Source organism: Littorina saxatilis, linkage group LG7, assembly GCF_037325665.1.
Source record: "Littorina saxatilis isolate snail1 linkage group LG7, US_GU_Lsax_2.0, whole genome shotgun sequence".
Lineage (NCBI taxonomy): Eukaryota > Metazoa > Mollusca > Gastropoda > Littorinimorpha > Littorinidae > Littorina > Littorina saxatilis.
Window position 1 is genome coordinate 19,628,793 of NC_090251.1, and position 17,225 is coordinate 19,646,017.

General features: G+C 43.0%; 1 protein-coding gene across 1 annotated transcript in view; it reads left to right on the forward strand.

The window, feature by feature from the left end:
* Positions 1–17,225, forward strand: part of LOC138970870 (cleavage and polyadenylation specificity factor subunit 3-like) — a 96,708-nt gene that overhangs the window by 3,759 nt on the left and 75,724 nt on the right. The window contains exons 3-8 of the mRNA XM_070343437.1: positions 1,009–1,106; positions 3,358–3,486; positions 3,950–4,127; positions 5,334–5,423; positions 6,201–6,351; positions 7,963–8,138. Coding sequence (XP_070199538.1) covers positions 1,009–1,106; positions 3,358–3,486; positions 3,950–4,127; positions 5,334–5,423; positions 6,201–6,351; positions 7,963–8,138 — 822 coding nt within the window. The remainder of the gene's footprint in view (positions 1–1,008; positions 1,107–3,357; positions 3,487–3,949; positions 4,128–5,333; positions 5,424–6,200; positions 6,352–7,962; positions 8,139–17,225) is intronic.

The following is a 17,225-nucleotide window of genomic DNA, read 5'->3' on the forward strand; positions in this document are numbered from 1 at the left end:
CTGGGAAATATGACATCGAACGACACTGCAGTTCAAAAACTCACCTGGACAAGGTTGCTGCAAAGAAATCCGCTGAAAGCTGCCAAGGAATTATGAAGTTCATTCCCGCAAAGCAAATCCTGCCAGAAGAAAAGGCTGTAGTCCGTGCTGAAGCAATGTTTTCTGAGATGATTGTAAAAATGAACTTGCCACTGTCAACCGCAGATGTAATTTCACGAACTTCATCTTTTTATTATCAATCTGTTTGGAAGACACTGGTTATAATGCTACAAACTGACAGGAAAATAAAATTGTTTTATCCCTGTTGTATTGAAAGGAGTTAAATTCTGAAGGTGTTCACAAGATATGCTATTCTTACACAAACACGTTTGCACCCACGCGTACATTTTCCCCAGCCCATATGGCTTTGCTTGCAAAGTACACCAACTTTTTTAAAAGTACACAACTTTTTGGGAAAGTACTCTTGCCTCGGGTTTAGGGTAAACAGGTCTGCATGGGATTTAGCATTTCTTAGTCTTAGTAACTGGTTACTTGTATATCAACACCAGCTATGCGAATGTAATTACTGTTCTCAAAGTGCAAGACTAACAAGACTGTTTGTAGTTTTGAAGTATATATCTTGACAGGTGGAATTCCACACAGGTGGAGAGACCTATCAGTTGACCTAGGCCCAGCTGATCGAGGGTTAGATAAGCAAATTCATGCAACTGAGTGCTTCTTTTGTTTGAGACATGAATACAGCTCTTACAAGTTTGTGTCTGTGTGTGTCAGCTTCATCACAGACCAAAACTGTGTCTCTGTTTCATTGTCAATCTCTAGCATATTAGCATTTTCTCTGTTTCGTTTCTGGTTGTTTGGGTGTCTGTTTGGGTTTGTATGTGAGAGAGAGAGTGTTTGTGTCTCATTGGCTCAATGTTTTAGTTGCTCACACACTTGACTGATTGACACGATGACAGCTTGGTTTATTAGGACCTTGGATCAATGGATGGTGTGGTTTTGCTGTTTCAGCTGGACTGTGGTATCCACCCAGGACTGCACGGTGTCGCTTCTTTGCCCTTTCTGGACATGATTGACCCAGAAGAAATTGATCTCATGCTTGTCAGTCAGTAAGTACCTGCGCAAATCACTGTATGTCATGTCGCTAAAGGTGAGGTGTATGGTGAATCACTGAATGGCATGAGACACAGAGTGACAGACAACAAAATCAGCAAACAGACAGAGAAACAAATAACTCACAGGATTAAGTTTTTCTTTGTGGGAATGGAATGCATATGGACAGCATGCACATTCTCCTGGTTGAATATTTAATACTAGAGGAATACCCGGCTTCGCCGGGGTGAATCGCGAGACAGAGACAGACAGCGTGGCGGTTCATCACAATCACCTCTGCAAGCGAAGTCCTGTCACACGGGATTGAGAATTTTAGAGCTTATTTCTTAGCCCTATATTTTCTGTTGTGGCTTCTCAAATGCCAGAACATACAGACAGACAAAAGCCGCTAGACCCCATCACAAACAGAACTCTACAATCAACAGGTTTTTTCCCACACACACACACAAACACACACACAGAGAAGCCGTATATATATAATATGTATATCTATATCTATAAATATATAGAGATAGGTGAGTGTATTTTTTGCGTGGCTATAAATTGATTCGACCTTTTCACTTTGACAGTACGAACAACTTACGGGTGCAAGGGAAGCGTTCTGGACAGCGCAGTGACATTCTAAAAATAGTACCTCAGAAACGGGAATTTGGGGTGAACGGTGCGACAGAGACAGACAGCGTGGCGGTTCACCACAATCACCTTTGAAAGGCGAAGTCCTGTCAAACGGGATTGAGAATTTTAGAGCTTATTTCTTAGCCCTATATTATCTGCTGTGGCTTCTCACATGCCAGAACATACAGACAGACAAAAGCCGCTAGACCCCATCACAAACAGAACTCTATAATACATAGGTTTTTGCCTACACACACACACAAACACACACACACACAGAGAAGCCGTATATATATATGCATATCTGTATCTATAAATATATAGAGATAGGTGAGAGTGTATTTTTCGCGTGGCTATAAATTGATTCGACCTTTTCACTTTGACAGTAAGAACAACTTACGGGTGCAAGGGAAGCGTTGTGGACAGCGCAGTGGACAGCGCAGTGACATTCTAAAAATAGTAATAGTAACTTAGAACTGAACGGGAAAGCCACACGAAGGAAGGGAGATAAACGCCAAACACTGGAGAAGATAAGGAAGAGTTACTTATAATGGTGAAATGAACGCAAAAACGAAAATGAGTTCAGCGCTGCGCGCTGAGAGCCCGTGTTGAAATATCTCATCGATGATATTGTGTCCGGGGTGTAGCTGAATACGGTGTCCAAATTTGAAAAAGATCCACCGAGAACTTTGGCGTTGTGATGTGGTGTAGCGGCTATGGTGTGTCGGTATGGGGGCCCGGGTAAGCTGAGGTGGAACCAAAATAGCTGAGGTGGAACCAAAATCGGTTCCGCGCTGCGCGCTGAGAGCACTTGTTGAAATATCTCATCGATGAGGTTGTGTCCGGGGTCTCTCTGAATAAGCCCACCAAATTTGAAGCAGATCCATCGAGAACCTTGGCCGCGCATCGCGCACAGACACACAGACAGACAGACAGACAGACAGACACTAGTCGTATATATATATAGATGACCATCATTAGGCAGTCACTTTAAAGGCTCTCATGATTCATTTTCAATTTTGACTCCACAGAGCAATCGGGAGAGTCTTAGTAAGGAGGAGTGTTAGGCCGGCCAGAGGGTCATCTGTGGACAAACAAACAAATTAATGTTAAATGTGGTTGACCCTCATCAAATTTTAAGGTCACTTTTGGGTAAGAAAAGAAGAAAAAAAGGGATATTATTAATTCTTTCAATGTTTTTAAAGCGATGGTTTTGAAATTGTACACACTGTTAAGGATTGATGACCGCAAAACATGACCAAAGGGTGGTTGACCCATATCATATTTCAATGTCATGACGAGGTCAAGTTCGGGTGGAAAAAAAAGGGAACAACATTTTCTTGGATGTTTGTGAGACTACAGCTTTCAAACTTCACATGTTCCTATGGTTTGATGAACTCCAGACATGACCCAAATCTGATGGACCCTTGTCAGATAGATTTCAAGGCCACAGTGTGGTCAAGTTGAGTTCAATAAGTAGGAAATTAATTAACAATTTTGTTGAATATTTATCGAGCTAGAGCAGCAGATAATGTCAGCTTCATATTACGTATGATGAAGGTGAGTCTTATTTGCTCTTGTTACATTTGTGTTGATTATTCATTACCCGTGATATTTGTATGTTTTTTTTAGCTTTCATTTGGATCACAGTGGTGGTTTGCCGTTTTTCCTTGAGAAAACCAAATTCCGTGGACGATGCTTTATGACCCATGCCACCAAAGCCATCTACCGCTGGCTGCTCTCAGATTATGTCAAAGTCAGGTCTGTTTCATACTGCCTGCTTCAGCTAAAATGAAGGCTCAAACTGTTTCGTTGCTGAATGATGATTTTTTGTTGTTGCAGAGACTTCTGTATCAATCTATTAAACGACTAACATTTTAAAGATAGGGGTTTGGACTCTGGAGGCACTTGAAAGGCATGATTTCTGAAGAGACCTGTAGGCACACAGTGATACTCTTTACACTATCTATTACTGGTTGGGAATATAGCTTAATGACAAGGTTCCAGAAATTTGTTTGAAGTAGTGTATATATATGATTTGCTAAGATAAAAGTCTTTGACTTTTGGTGTATTATCTATGGTGTTTGTGAATTTGTTGGTATTTGAGTGACATTTAGTGATAACACAGACTGAATTACTCTTTTTCTTTGTTGCTTGATTTTCTCTGGTATCTCTCTTGCATTTGAATTGTTTTCAGTAGCCTGTTCAATGTTTCTTGTTTCAGTAATATATCTACTGAGGAAATGCTGTACTCAGAGACAGACATTGAAAACAGCATGAAGAAGATTGAGACTGTGAACTTTCACCAGGAGATGGATGTCAGTGGTGTGCGATTCTGGTGCTACAATGCAGGTCATGTTCTTGGGGCTGCAATGTTCATGATTGAAATTGCAGGGGTCAAGGTATGTTAGAAAAATACACTCTAAAGTAAATCTGGCAAATTAGTCATTGCAGCAGAGGTCAGGTTTTGCTAGTTTACATCTTATGCCTTCAAGGGTACATTTCCTGCTATTCCGACTTGGTCGTGTAACAGACGTTTTCTTCCACACGAGATTACGTTGATTGTCTAACTTCGTTAGACATCTAATCGAGTGTGGAAGAAAACTCTGTCACACGACCAAGTCGGAATAGCATTTATGTCTCACAGCTTCAACAGAGGAGAGAACAAACACGTTTTGTGTACTCAAGCTTGACAAACCTAAACACAGGAGCAGCCATTGTGGAGAGATCTACTTTTTGACGGAAGTGACCGAACAACTGTGAATGACGTCTCGGTGTATGTGAATGACGTCACAGTCATCGTCACAGTCTGTATCTTTTGAAGCATCGCATTCTTCATGACGTCTTTCTGTGTCTGCATCCGCGAAATGTTTGTTCATTCCGGGATCTTTGTCATCTATGTTCAGAACTCTGTCCTTATAGTTTCAGACTAACAGGCCTCCTGAGCTAGCCACTTTCCAAGGGCAGCTAAATTCGCGTATGGAAACAGTACTGTCGTCTGGGATGCCGTTTTCAGTATTCTGAGCATTGAAGAATGTGTAAAGAGAAGAAACGATAACAGCAGGAGAAATAAAAGTCGTGTGTTAATTTTTTGGCTTTTGGAGGGACGATTTTGAGTTTGAATCCGTTCTTGCCATGCTCCTAAAGCGTGTAACATACAATCTTGCACATGTTTGCTTTAGTAGTGGCAAAGAAGGAAAGCGTGTGACATTCATGTCTTTCTAGACTCATCTGAGAGAAAAATAAAACAAAAGACTGTTTTAATTCTTCCACAAAAAGTATGCATGTAAATGTTTCTATGCTTAGACCTGTCAGGGAATGCTGGAATTAATGTTTGACACAGTCTTGTAAACGTTTAGCTGATAGGGTGTTATTCAGATTTCCACAGTGGCATAATATATGTTATTTGCATTTTTGACCACAATATGGTATTTGACACAGCTCGAGGCAGTCATTGTTCTAAGACTAAAAGACCATGACTATGCTAGCAATGGAGTTGAATAATGATAGTCTCAATGAGTTGAACAATGATGTGTGGTTTGTAGAGTGTGAGGCTTGTTGCCCTTTGTTTTAGATGGCAAGGTTCATGTGGTGGTCTTTGGTTGCAGATATTATACACAGGAGATTACTCTCGACAGGAAGACAGACATCTAATGGCTGCAGAAGTACCAAGCGTCCGCCCAGACATTGTCATCATTGTGAGTTAGAGATCAGAACCATTGTTGGTCTGGTTGGTAATATTCATTGCTGTTGCTTGCACTTAATTGTAGCAATGGTTGTGCAAGTCAACGGTTGGCTGCCAGAAGGTTTTATGTCATTAGTAAGAGTAGCATGCAGCACATTCAGGCAGAACTGTGTTGGGCCTTAAACCGAGCAGGCATAGAGCCTTAAAGTAACCACTATGATCCAAAACAATGCCTTGCAAAGTGCTTTTTGGAAACTGCCTGGAAACTTGTTATGGTGTAGGGGAGATAACTTTGTTGTGTTTTGGGGTGTGTGTCTGAAGCATGACATCAGTCGTCATGATGCATTGGTAAATGATGAAAAGAAAAGACTCAGTTGGTGTGCATGGAGAATGGGATTACTAGGTGAGTGCAATAAAGAAAATCACAGAACAAGAGCAATGAATCAAATTGGATGCATTTTTGACATTTTGCGTATTGACGTCGTCCTGGAAATTTGGCATAACTTGATTCTTGGCGATTTTGATGTTTTTGTGATTTAGACTAATTAATCATTCTCAATGAGAAACATTCTCTAAAATACGATGAACAAAACATGATTTAACATTCTTTATCTTTCTATCCATATAAACACTATTTCAAAATAAAAATAATCAGTTTTGACCTTTTGCTAAAATGCTGTCTAAAATGAGTTACGCCAAAATTCCACGACGACGTCGATATGCTTGTTCGTATACAGATTTACAGAATATTTAACCACGCTTTTGGCAACTTTTGTTGCTGTTGTTCCAGGAATCAACGTATGGTACCCACATTCATGAAAACAGAGAAGAACGAGAGCATCGCTTCACATCACTAGTGCATGATATAGTGAACCGCGGTGGCCGGTGTCTCATTCCAGTCTTTGCTCTTGGAAGAGCTCAGGAACTGCTTTTGATATTAGGTAAGACTTTACTCCCTTTGGTATAGAAACTTAATGTGTGCTTAGATTAGACTGTTTTCAATGTCTTTTTCCTCAAAATGCATATGTACTTATAGCTATGAGTGGAAAAATCATAAACTGTGAGATTCCAAGTGAAGGCAGGTGATAGTCAACATTCTCATAAAGCACTGAACTTTTCCAGATGAGATTTGGCCACATTTGCAGGGATGTCGTTAGGCGTCGGACATCGGACATATAACGATGAAAATCCCCAAATGTCCGATTCACATTGCCGCATGTCGGTCAGATGTCCTATCGTTTTAGCCTGAGCGTGGTCATTGTCCGATATGTACTCCATTCCTTCGGACAGCGCGATATTCTTTAATTTTCATTTCAAGATACAAATCTTCTAAAAGACTGAACGCTCTCGTGTTCAGCTGACACTGAAGTTGCCAGTGCCGCGTGCGGATCTTTTTTTTTTGTCAGGAATTCCCGAACCGTTTGCGGTATGCGCCGTTTGGGTATAACCGTCTCGGTGCAGCGCACTGATCTAAAAATAGTGGATTATTTTTAGATCAGTGCATGCTACAGGAGTACGGGAGACAACTCCAACTGACTAAATTTGTTGTCTGCTCTTGTTTTCGATACGAGACGAAGCACTGAATTATGCCGCTGAGAAAAAACTAAAGCCTGCAAAAGATCAGCATAGATCAAATCGATCATTTTGTTTTTCAACTTTTATCCAAATCATGCAGTTTGTAATCAAAGTAAGAGCTCTGAAGTTGTTCATGTTGGTTTCTTTTTTGTGGTTTCTTTGAAACTAAACAAATACAACATTATACGCACACTGTTCCTCCGAAAGCGGCGTATGGCTGCCTAAATGGCGGGGTAAAAACGGTCATACACGTAAAAGCCGTGGGAGTTTCAGCCCATGAACGAACAAACAAACAAACAAACATACGCACACTGTGTTGATGTATTTACTATATTATTGTATGTGTTGTACAGCGCGCGCGCGCGCGCGTGGGTGTGTGTGTGTGTGCGTGGGCGCATGACTTTGGAACAATTCCATGGAATGTGTTATAAGCTGTTTGGCGCAAATTCATAATGTCCTATTACACTTTCTGAAAGCGGTCAAATGTCCTATTGACGCTGAAGAACTCAGGACATTTGTCCTATAGGTATGAATTTGTAGCAACATCCCTGCATTTGATGCCTGGGGTGGTGGATAACAGGTGACAAATTATTTCTGATGTCTCAGCTTATTATAAACTATGAATTTATCACGGTTGTTCCCCTCTTCCTCAGATAAAAACCCACCTTACTTTTTGGCCTCCCTTCTTTGTGCTTAGAATGTTTTGTGTCTTCTATGATTTTAACCATAATCTTGACAAACCATTTTGCACCCAGTCCTTGTTAGCTTTTATTTTCAGGGTGAGAGAAAAGTTGTGAAATTTTGCAGTCATTGGTCATTTGGGAGCAAGTGAGCATATTACTAATATAATGATGTTTATAACAGGCTGAAACATAAGAAATAATGTTGAGTTTAGGTTCAAAAGGATTTGATCACTTAATTTGAATCATACCTAGCACTTATGAATATGAAGATTTGTTTGTGTGTTTGCTGACCAGATGAGTACTGGGGCCAGCACCCAGAGCTTCAAGAGATCCCCATCTACTACGCCTCACAGCTGGCAAAAAAATGCATGAGTGTGTACCAGACCTACATCAACGCCATGAATGAGAAAATTCGCCGACAGATTTCCATCAGCAATCCTTTTGTTTTCAAGCACATTATTAACCTCAAGGTATGTTGTTGTTTTGTTGTTTATTTCCAGAGCTACCAACTGTTATGCTTACATCCGCCACTTTCTCACTGAAGAAGCCACAAAAACCCTTGTCACTTCCTGCATATTGTCTCGTTTAGACTATTGTAATGCCCTGTTGATTGGATGTCCTTCGTTAGTTATCCAACCTCTCCAAACTATTCAAAATGCTGCAGCCCGCATCATCTTTAGGTCAAAGAAAACACAGCATGTCACTCCCCTGCTATACACACTCCACTGGCTGCCGGTGGAACAGCGTATCAAGTACAAAGTCGCTTGTCTGTGTTTCAAGGTCTTCTCATGAAGTGCCCCTCAGTACCTTTCTGAACTCCTGTACATATACACCCCATCACGCACACTCAGATCATCCGCTGACACCAAGCTACTGAAAGTTGAGCGCTTCAACAGGAAGCAGCACGGAGCAAGAAGCTTCTGTTGTGCTGCACCACCTCTCTGGAACTCTCTTCCCTTCTCTGTCAGACACTGCACCTCTCTCTGCTCTTTTAAACAACAGTTGAAAACTTTCTTTTTCACAGAATATTACACCAACCTGGCCTAATGTCTTCTTCATTCCATTTCTGCACATACTCCTCTCCCATAAAGTTGTTATGATTGTTGAGAGTGTTAGCTGTGTATGTTTGTATATGGTCACAGGCATGAAAAGGAGTCTAAAACTGTGACATGCTCAGGAAAACTTTTAGCCTAAAAAGGAGACACACAAAGAAAGGCTAGACAAATCCAGTCACACTAATAAGCTCATAAACACACTATAAGTTCAAAAAAAAGTTTATTTTTAACAAACTAGTAAATTTAAATCCCGGCATATGTACATAACTTGTCACAACGTCACAAACTTTATTTAACCTTACAAGTGCACTATAACAGAAAATAAACATAACCCAAGCAAAAAAACCACATTAAATGACTTTAAATATCAAAACAACACCAAAAACAAAAATCTAACATTATTACACCCGACTAGAGCATTGTGTACATAACCGTCACATCATATCACAAAAATGCAACAAAAAAGGTGACAAAAGACGATTTCTGACCCCTCAGTACAAAACCCATGTAAAAGAGATAGACACCAGACAGCCACAGCAAGGAGAAATGTAACCACAGAGGATGAAAGGAATAACATCCTTTTTCACTTCATCCGTAAATAATTAACCATATCCACATATCGAGGCTCTGGGAGTTACTTCCCTTGTTTTAGGAAGCAAACACACACAAATGCCGCCTAACAAGCGCTGTGCTTGGGGACAATGTAAAACGGATGATAGGTATCCTGAACGCTGTGTTGGCGTGAAATTCATCCCATTTGTGAAACCGGGAAAGCATCTGTACCATCTAGATCGCTGCCTTCGCTGGATAAAAGCCTGCAATCGCCCAGCTTACCAGTTGAACGTCAACACAATCAAGTCGTACACGTACATTTGCAGCAAGGTCAGATCTCGCACGACTTTGATTCAAGGCCTATTGCTAATTTTTTGATGGTTTGGTCTCAGTGTCACAAAAATATGACGATCTAATCAATCACTGATTTAAAAAATAAGTATGTTGCCCTATATCCATTGACATTCTTAGTGAAATAGATCTATTTGAAATAGTATTTCACTGCCCCGACCGGCGAACTTGTTGCCGGCTGTATTGAGCTTGTGTGTTCGTGTAGGCTTACTCAAAAAGTCAAAATCACAGTCGTATCCGAAACAAGCAATAATCAGAGTTGGGGGGAAAACATTTCGTTTGTTCAGTTTTGTTTTGTTCTTGATAGTTTGTTTATCTCCACACACACACACAACACACACACACACACACACACACACACACACATACATACATACATACACAAACACACGCGCGCACGCACACACATGCGCACGCACACACATTGCACGTACGCGCACATACACACACCTACTGAGATATGCCTAACATACACGCACGCTTGCAAACACACACATAATACGCAAACGCAGTTTAATTTCCTCAATACAAGGCGAAAGGCACACACACACCACACACAAATAAACACACACACGCAGTCCCACACACACACACACACACACACACAACCCTCACACACACAAATAAACCCACACACGCAGTCAACCCCCCCCCCCCACACACACACAACCCTCACACACACAAATAAACACACACACGCAGTCCACCCTCCCCCCCACACACACACACAACCCTCTCTGACACACACACCCGCCCAACCCCAGCGTCCAACTCAACTTTCACCAACAACCATACCCTACTCTCACTATCGCTCTCTCTCTCTCTCTCACACACACACACACAAGCTCACGCAAGCACAGCCACACACACACACAGCACGCGCATACACACACACTGACACACATCACACACAGCACGCGCATATACACACACACTGACACACATCACACACACACACCCACACACACCTTTCGCAGTTCGCTCACAGTTATCTTTTCCATCGTCGCCATCTTCGAAGCTTGCTTCGCTTTTCAGGGGAGATAACCCGTTTATCACATTCGCTGCTGACTTGTGGGTCAAGGCTATTGCTAAAAAATCGAGATTAAAACAACAATTAAACCACACGGAATGAAACCAACATCAAATATAGTTAGAAATGCTTACAACTATGAAGTTAAAGTGGCAAACAAGCAAAATCCGGTTATAGGGGCTAGACAATTAAAAAAAAACCAGCAGCAGTCAAACTTTGTTCATAACATCACAGCGTGACATAACCAAAACAGATACATTAAAACAAGAACATTCTGACCCAACAGGCAAACAAATGTATGGACATCTCCAAATAAATGAGAAGAACCCTTAAGAAGTAAAAGTTGTGGATGAAACCACCATAAATCCACTATACAGCAAAAGAAACCTATGTGTACATAACGGCACGCAAAGTCAGAGGATGAAAGTGCCCATATCAGCTAAAAATGGTGCCACAATAACTGCAATCAACAAATCTGAGAAAGAAATTAGTAGCAAAGGGACACAGTTACCATTTTAAATCAAAAAACAAGATGACACATGTAGCAGGTAAGAGATAAGAGGGAAAAATACATATGTACATAACGCCACACTGTGACACCTACGATTCTAAGTGATGTATCTTAAACAGATGTACACCTACAAAGGCAGAAATTATAAAAAAACAAATGACACACAGAAGGTACAAATAAAAAAGCAACTTGCAGCCTTGGAACATAAATTCAGATCATCATCAGAAAATGCAAGAAAAATGAGAATGTGTACATAACATTACAACAGGAGATTATCTTTCATGCATTGAGTGCTGGTGAGTACTGCTCACTTAGATTTTGTCAGTTGGGAAATGATCACTGTTTATCAACAGACATAGGAACAAGAATACAAGAAAAAGTCTAAGTGTAATATGATTGTGAAATAAGTTATCAATTCTGAAGATGGTTAAAACAGGATGTGTAAATAAAAAACTTGAAGCTCACAAAAAAAGTCTGGTCTCAGCCATAAGTCTCATGTAGGCTATGCCTCCAGAAAGATTTAGCAGCAAACATGTAAATAAAAGCCCAGTGTTCAAGGGACATCATGTAGTCGTCCTCCTTGAAGACTCGCAGGATGTTGCACACGGGTATAAAAAAAAACTGTACATATTGGAGGCCATTTTCTCTTCCCACAGCCCAATTCCCCCCCAGGAAGACCTTTCCAGGCTCCCTCAGCAGTAGCTTTTGTGATCTGAAAGAAAAAACGATTTGCAATTGGTCAAGAGTACAGAATAGTGTCCAGTCTCTGTGACATGAGCATGACAAATATAATTTTGTCATAAAACAATCTTTTTTACTTAAATTGGAGCATATAGTTATCTTGATACTTCCTACCAAAAGAAATTTCAAATGGGCTATTTACTGAGTAGTATTTGAAGAAAATGTATTTGGTTTGCATGTAACGGTAACACCGTGACCCTTTCAATCAACATCAACTTAAAACAAATCCAGTTTAATTCCAGGTCTTTATTTAACTTGAACAGCCTGCTACACGTGTACTTTCAATGATTAAATCATAACAACATTGTTCTAGTCTGATACAGTATTGAAAACTGCATGTAACTGTTGCATGTACGTAACTTTACACAAAGCAGAACATTTGACTCACAATGTTAAAAAAGTAACATATTTAAGTAAAATAAACAAACAAAAAGTCTTCAAATATGTTAAGCCTTATCTTTATATTTAATTGTAAGAAGAAAAGTTCATTTTTCCAATTTCTGAATTATGTTATAATGCACCATGCATTTACAACATCAGGCGTTCCTAATTTCAAGGTAAAATGACTAAGTAAATGTACTGTATTAAAGGCCCTACATTGTCAAGGTATGAAATACTTCAGTTAAAGTATTAATTAAGGTTAAAGTATCCCAACAATTGTTTTACTCGTTTTAATGTATAAAATAGAAAACCGAGCAATACATGCATGTAACATAACACTGTGACCTATCCTTTTTCTTACCCATTTTTCACCAGAAAAAGAAATCCATCCAGAATTAAATGTTCTACAAGTAAATACATAGATATAAACATATTTCACATCCAAAAATGTGAGTCCAAGTGATAAAGGGAAAGAATAAATAACAAGAAAAGACGTATGCAAGTAACTTTACACCAACTAGTGCTATTTGAAGGTGAAATAATTGTTATACAGCCTCTTAATCACTTAAATCGTACTAGTAATTGAAGAAAACATTCTCTTAATATTGAATGACCTATTGAGTGCTTAAGACAGTGAAATAATTGAATTTAAGTGGATTCAGAGCCAGTTTTAGGCAACAAACAAAATATCCCGAATAAGGGAAAGGCAAACATATCCATTCAACTTTTGTTATTACTTCAGCTACACCTTAGTAATCAAAAGAGAAATACTCAAACAAAACAGCAAATGTTAGACAAAACATTGGGCAACAACCAAAAATGTTCTACCAACCAAACTTTGCTACCAACCAGCCTTTCCTATCTTTCAGATTGTAACTGGACAACAGCACAACTGACAACATGAACTCAAAAACAAAACATGAAGCTGCTAACCACAGATGTGGCACTGACAGATGGAATAGAAGAGCCTCTGCATACATGAAAATCAATGACAGTTTTGAAATATTAACAAAACAGCGTTCCACCCACTCGTATTATTTTTTATTGGTTTTTTTTTATTATGGAGGGAATGCATCTAGGCTGGTTGACCTCATGCTAAACAAATACATGACAACAGTACAGCTTCAGAAATCTTAGTGCATGGGAACAAAGGGCCACACATAGAAGTCTGTCTGCTTTCACGCTGTTTTTTCAGGAAATGTACTTCTGCACCATCACCAATGAGGGCTTGAATAGATCTGCAACACAAAATAACAAGAAATTCCGAGGTGATATTCAAAGCGTACCAGTTCCACATAACTAATCTCATGAAAATCATCAATTTAATCACATATTCTTACTCCAATTCTTATGAATGCATTGACTTTAGTCCCACATGCTAGATGTCGAAAAAACCACTCAAATTACCTGCCCTTAGTAGGGTGGTAACCAAGCTAAAAGCGACGCCATAGCCGTTGCTATGGCCTGACCTTGCTCGGTTACCCATAACCCCCTGCGCACCACGTGAGCGCCAGCATCCGTAATAATCATTCTCGACTTTCGACAACACACGGTGGACGTGTCGGAATTTTGTCACTCACTTTTGGCCTTCGCTTGCCTGCTTGTCTGTGAGACTAGCCGGTTTCCTGTGGGTCTACCTGTCCGTCTACCTTTTGGTGAGATCTTTCCTGTTTATGTTTGGTATAAATGTTGATAGCTTTGTGTTGAACACGCACGCAGAAGTTTTTTGTTCTGGGTGACTGTTTTTCGCCGGTCTTAAAATGGCCGACAACAAAGCTAAACTTGGCGCGAGACTGGAAGGTGACAAGGCTCTTAGCCTGGTTTAGAAAACTATACCTAAGAGTAGCCTAAGAACTTTGATTTGCCTATTATGCGGGTCGTAGATCCGTCAAACAGCACTTCTTTTTATGTTCCTATCCCTCCGAGGGCGGGTTCAGTTCTTTCACAGCTCGCTTCCCCTGTTGGGGTTAATCAGCCTTTAGGCTCCTTATAGACTTTTTGTTGGATCGTCGTCGGTGCGACTGATGGGGGGGGGGGTGGCCGTGTGGCTATTCTTTCCCCTTTCTCTGCATAAGAGGAATCAGTCAATGTCCTCCTTTTGGGGGGACTTAACGATGTTTTGTGTCTGTATTCTCAGCTGTTTCAGGCGCGATCGGCGGTTCCCGCCCTCCCGTTCGTCAGCTTCGCACTGTGGTCTAGTGCAAATGGCCTGTTCGGTCCAGCCCGTTTTTTGCCTCTGGTGGCTCTGGGCTGTTCTCGAGCACCCCTTCCTTTTAGGAGGGGGGGCCTGCTCCCTGCCTGCGTCTAACCACTCTGATTACCGCTGGTACTTCACAGTGTGTTACGCAGCCCCCCGCCAATGGGGGGGGATAGGGGGGGCGCTCCTGCGTCGCACCGTCGCCTGGTGCAAACGGCCAGTTCGGTTCAGTCCTTTCTGCCACTGGTAGACTGGGTTGTTCGCGAGCACTCTCTCCTTTAGGAGAGGGGGCCAGCTCCCCGCCTGCTTTGGCCGCTCGGCTTGCTTTAAAACAGCACTGCTGGGTCGGTCATGCAGCCCCCTTACCGTGAGGAAGGGGGAGTGGGGGGGCACGGTAAGTCACGGCCTGGGCTTGTCCCACTCTGCCCTTTGCGGGCAGGGGGCCGTGTTAGCTTCCCACCCTTTCCCGCCCCCCGGGCGCGTTCGGGTGGCAGCTTTCCAGGCTACGTTACATACCCCTTCTCTGCTCCATTTGGGGCAGGGTGGGGGGGGTATCAGTGGCTCACTCTTTCCCGCCCACCGGGCAGGATCGGGTGGGGGCTGGAGCAGCGTTCCACCCTTTCCCTCCCTCTGGGTGGGACGGGGTGGGCGCTGTTGGACTGTCTTCACAGTCTGTGCCTCTATTGTCCTGGCCCGACAATCGTTCTCCTCCCCTATCGGGGTGGGTGGGCGGTGGGCTATAGGACTACGGCAGGTGGACGGAGGGGGGTCGGCCGTTGCTCGGTTCGTCTCTCTCCGTCGCTCTTACTGCTGTGACGAGCCACCCCCCTCCCCATCTGGGGCATGGCGTGGCTCAGGCCTTTCTTCACAGCGGGGGTGCTATGTACGGCTTTCCAGGCTACGTTACATACCCCTTCTTTGCTCCATTTGGGACAGGTGGCTGTGTTAGCTGCCTGCGCTTGTCGCGGGTAGCGGTCGCGAAACAATGAGCTTGACTCTCTTTTGTTCTCGGCAGGGTGTCTCGCACAGTGGTCAGGGAACAATGAGCTTTGCTCCGTTTTGTTCTCTGCACGGGCTGTGCCGGCTGTCTACCTGTGACAGGCGGAGACAGAACATACTCTTTCTCTCCAGTCTCCCATTCTTTGTATTCACAATGGTCTGCGGGGACTCGGCTATAGTATCGCCTGGCCAGTGGTCATTGTCCTTAGCCAGCATAGGTCACCCCCCCCCCCCCCCCCTCCTAGGGGTGGGTGAGTGATAGGGTTACTTGACTTCGGCAGGTGGACGAGCGAGGATCGGCCGTTTACGGCCGTTTCTCTGTTTCAGTCCTTACCCCCTCTAGGGGTTACGGCTGTGCTGGACCACCCCCCTCCCCACTTGGGGTGAGTTGTGGTTCAAACCAGGTAGTCTGGTTCTTAGCACTGGGATGCTTCTCTCGCACAGCGGGTGGGGTAAGACGCGCCGGGCCCGGCTTTGTCTTGTTTCTCCACTCTCTCTCCTTCTCGGCAGAGATCTGTGCCAGTTACCAACCCCTCTTCCCCCCACCTCTTGTTCAGGTGGGCGGTTTTGGGTTGGCAGTCAGAGACTGATCACGCTTTTCATCCACACTCTTGGCGGTGTTATCGGCAGGAGTATTTAGTGCGCGACCTCCCCTGTCTCCCCTCCTTTTGTGTGTTACACAACTGGTGGTTAGGTTCGGACTCCTTGTTTGAGGAGGGGGAGTGTATAGGCTTCCCATACATAGAGCGGCTGCTGTTGCAGTTTACTTTGTCCCGGATAGGTTGGGGGTGTCTCTCTTCCTTCCTCTTCCGGGATGGCTTTGGTTTTTCACAGGCTTTCTCGCAATTTGTTTCATTTGCTGAGTCTCCGGTGATTGCCTACCTCATGCCACACTTTTTGGCTTGATCCGCACCTTAGGATAGTGGTCTTCAGCCTACACCTTTCCCGCTGCTTCATACGCAGGGGACTGCTGGCTTCGGGGTTTCAGGCTGCTTCGTCCTCACTTTTAGTGCGGAAGAAGATAGCAGGGAATTTTCAGGCTCAGGGTCTGATCCGGACTTTTTTATTGCCAGGGGCTAGTTTCTGGCTTCGCTTACAGACCACAGGGAACATGGAGTTTTCATGATGTTACTCCTCCCTCTCCTCTCTGGAGGAGCTAGGATGGCATGGTTTGGAGTTTTCTGCTTTGGCTGAGACTCTCTTCTGTGCTTTCTTATAGGCAATCTTATCCTCCCTGAACGCTCTTTTGGGTTAGGGAGGATGCCTTGGATAAGGCTTTAGCCAGGCTGCTTGCAGCTTGGGCTAGGGTCGTCACTGAGCGGAGGAGTTTCTCGGTGACGTTTTAGGCCCACACTGTTTTTGCTTGGTGTGATCTCCTTCTTTTACAAGGGGTTTGATTTCACGCTGGTTGCAGGAAGCAAGGGTCAGGCTTTTTCGGGGGTTGTTAAAACCTACTCAATAGCTGGAATCTTTCCCTTCCTTCTTGGACCTCTGGCAGCGCGTTTATGCGCTCCCGGTTACAAAGGGGTGTTTTGGTTCAGTGTCTCCTCCCTCTCTGCGGGAGGTGGGTCGGCATGGGCTAGAGCTTTCAGCTTTGGCTGAGATTTTCCTCGGTGCTCTCACATGAGCTTTCCTTCTGCGTTTCTGCACACAGGAAAGGGCTCGGTTTCTGGGGGGTGTTGGTCTCTGGACTATCTCGGGGGCTGGTTGAGCTTTTTCAAGGTCAATCAGCTTGTCAGC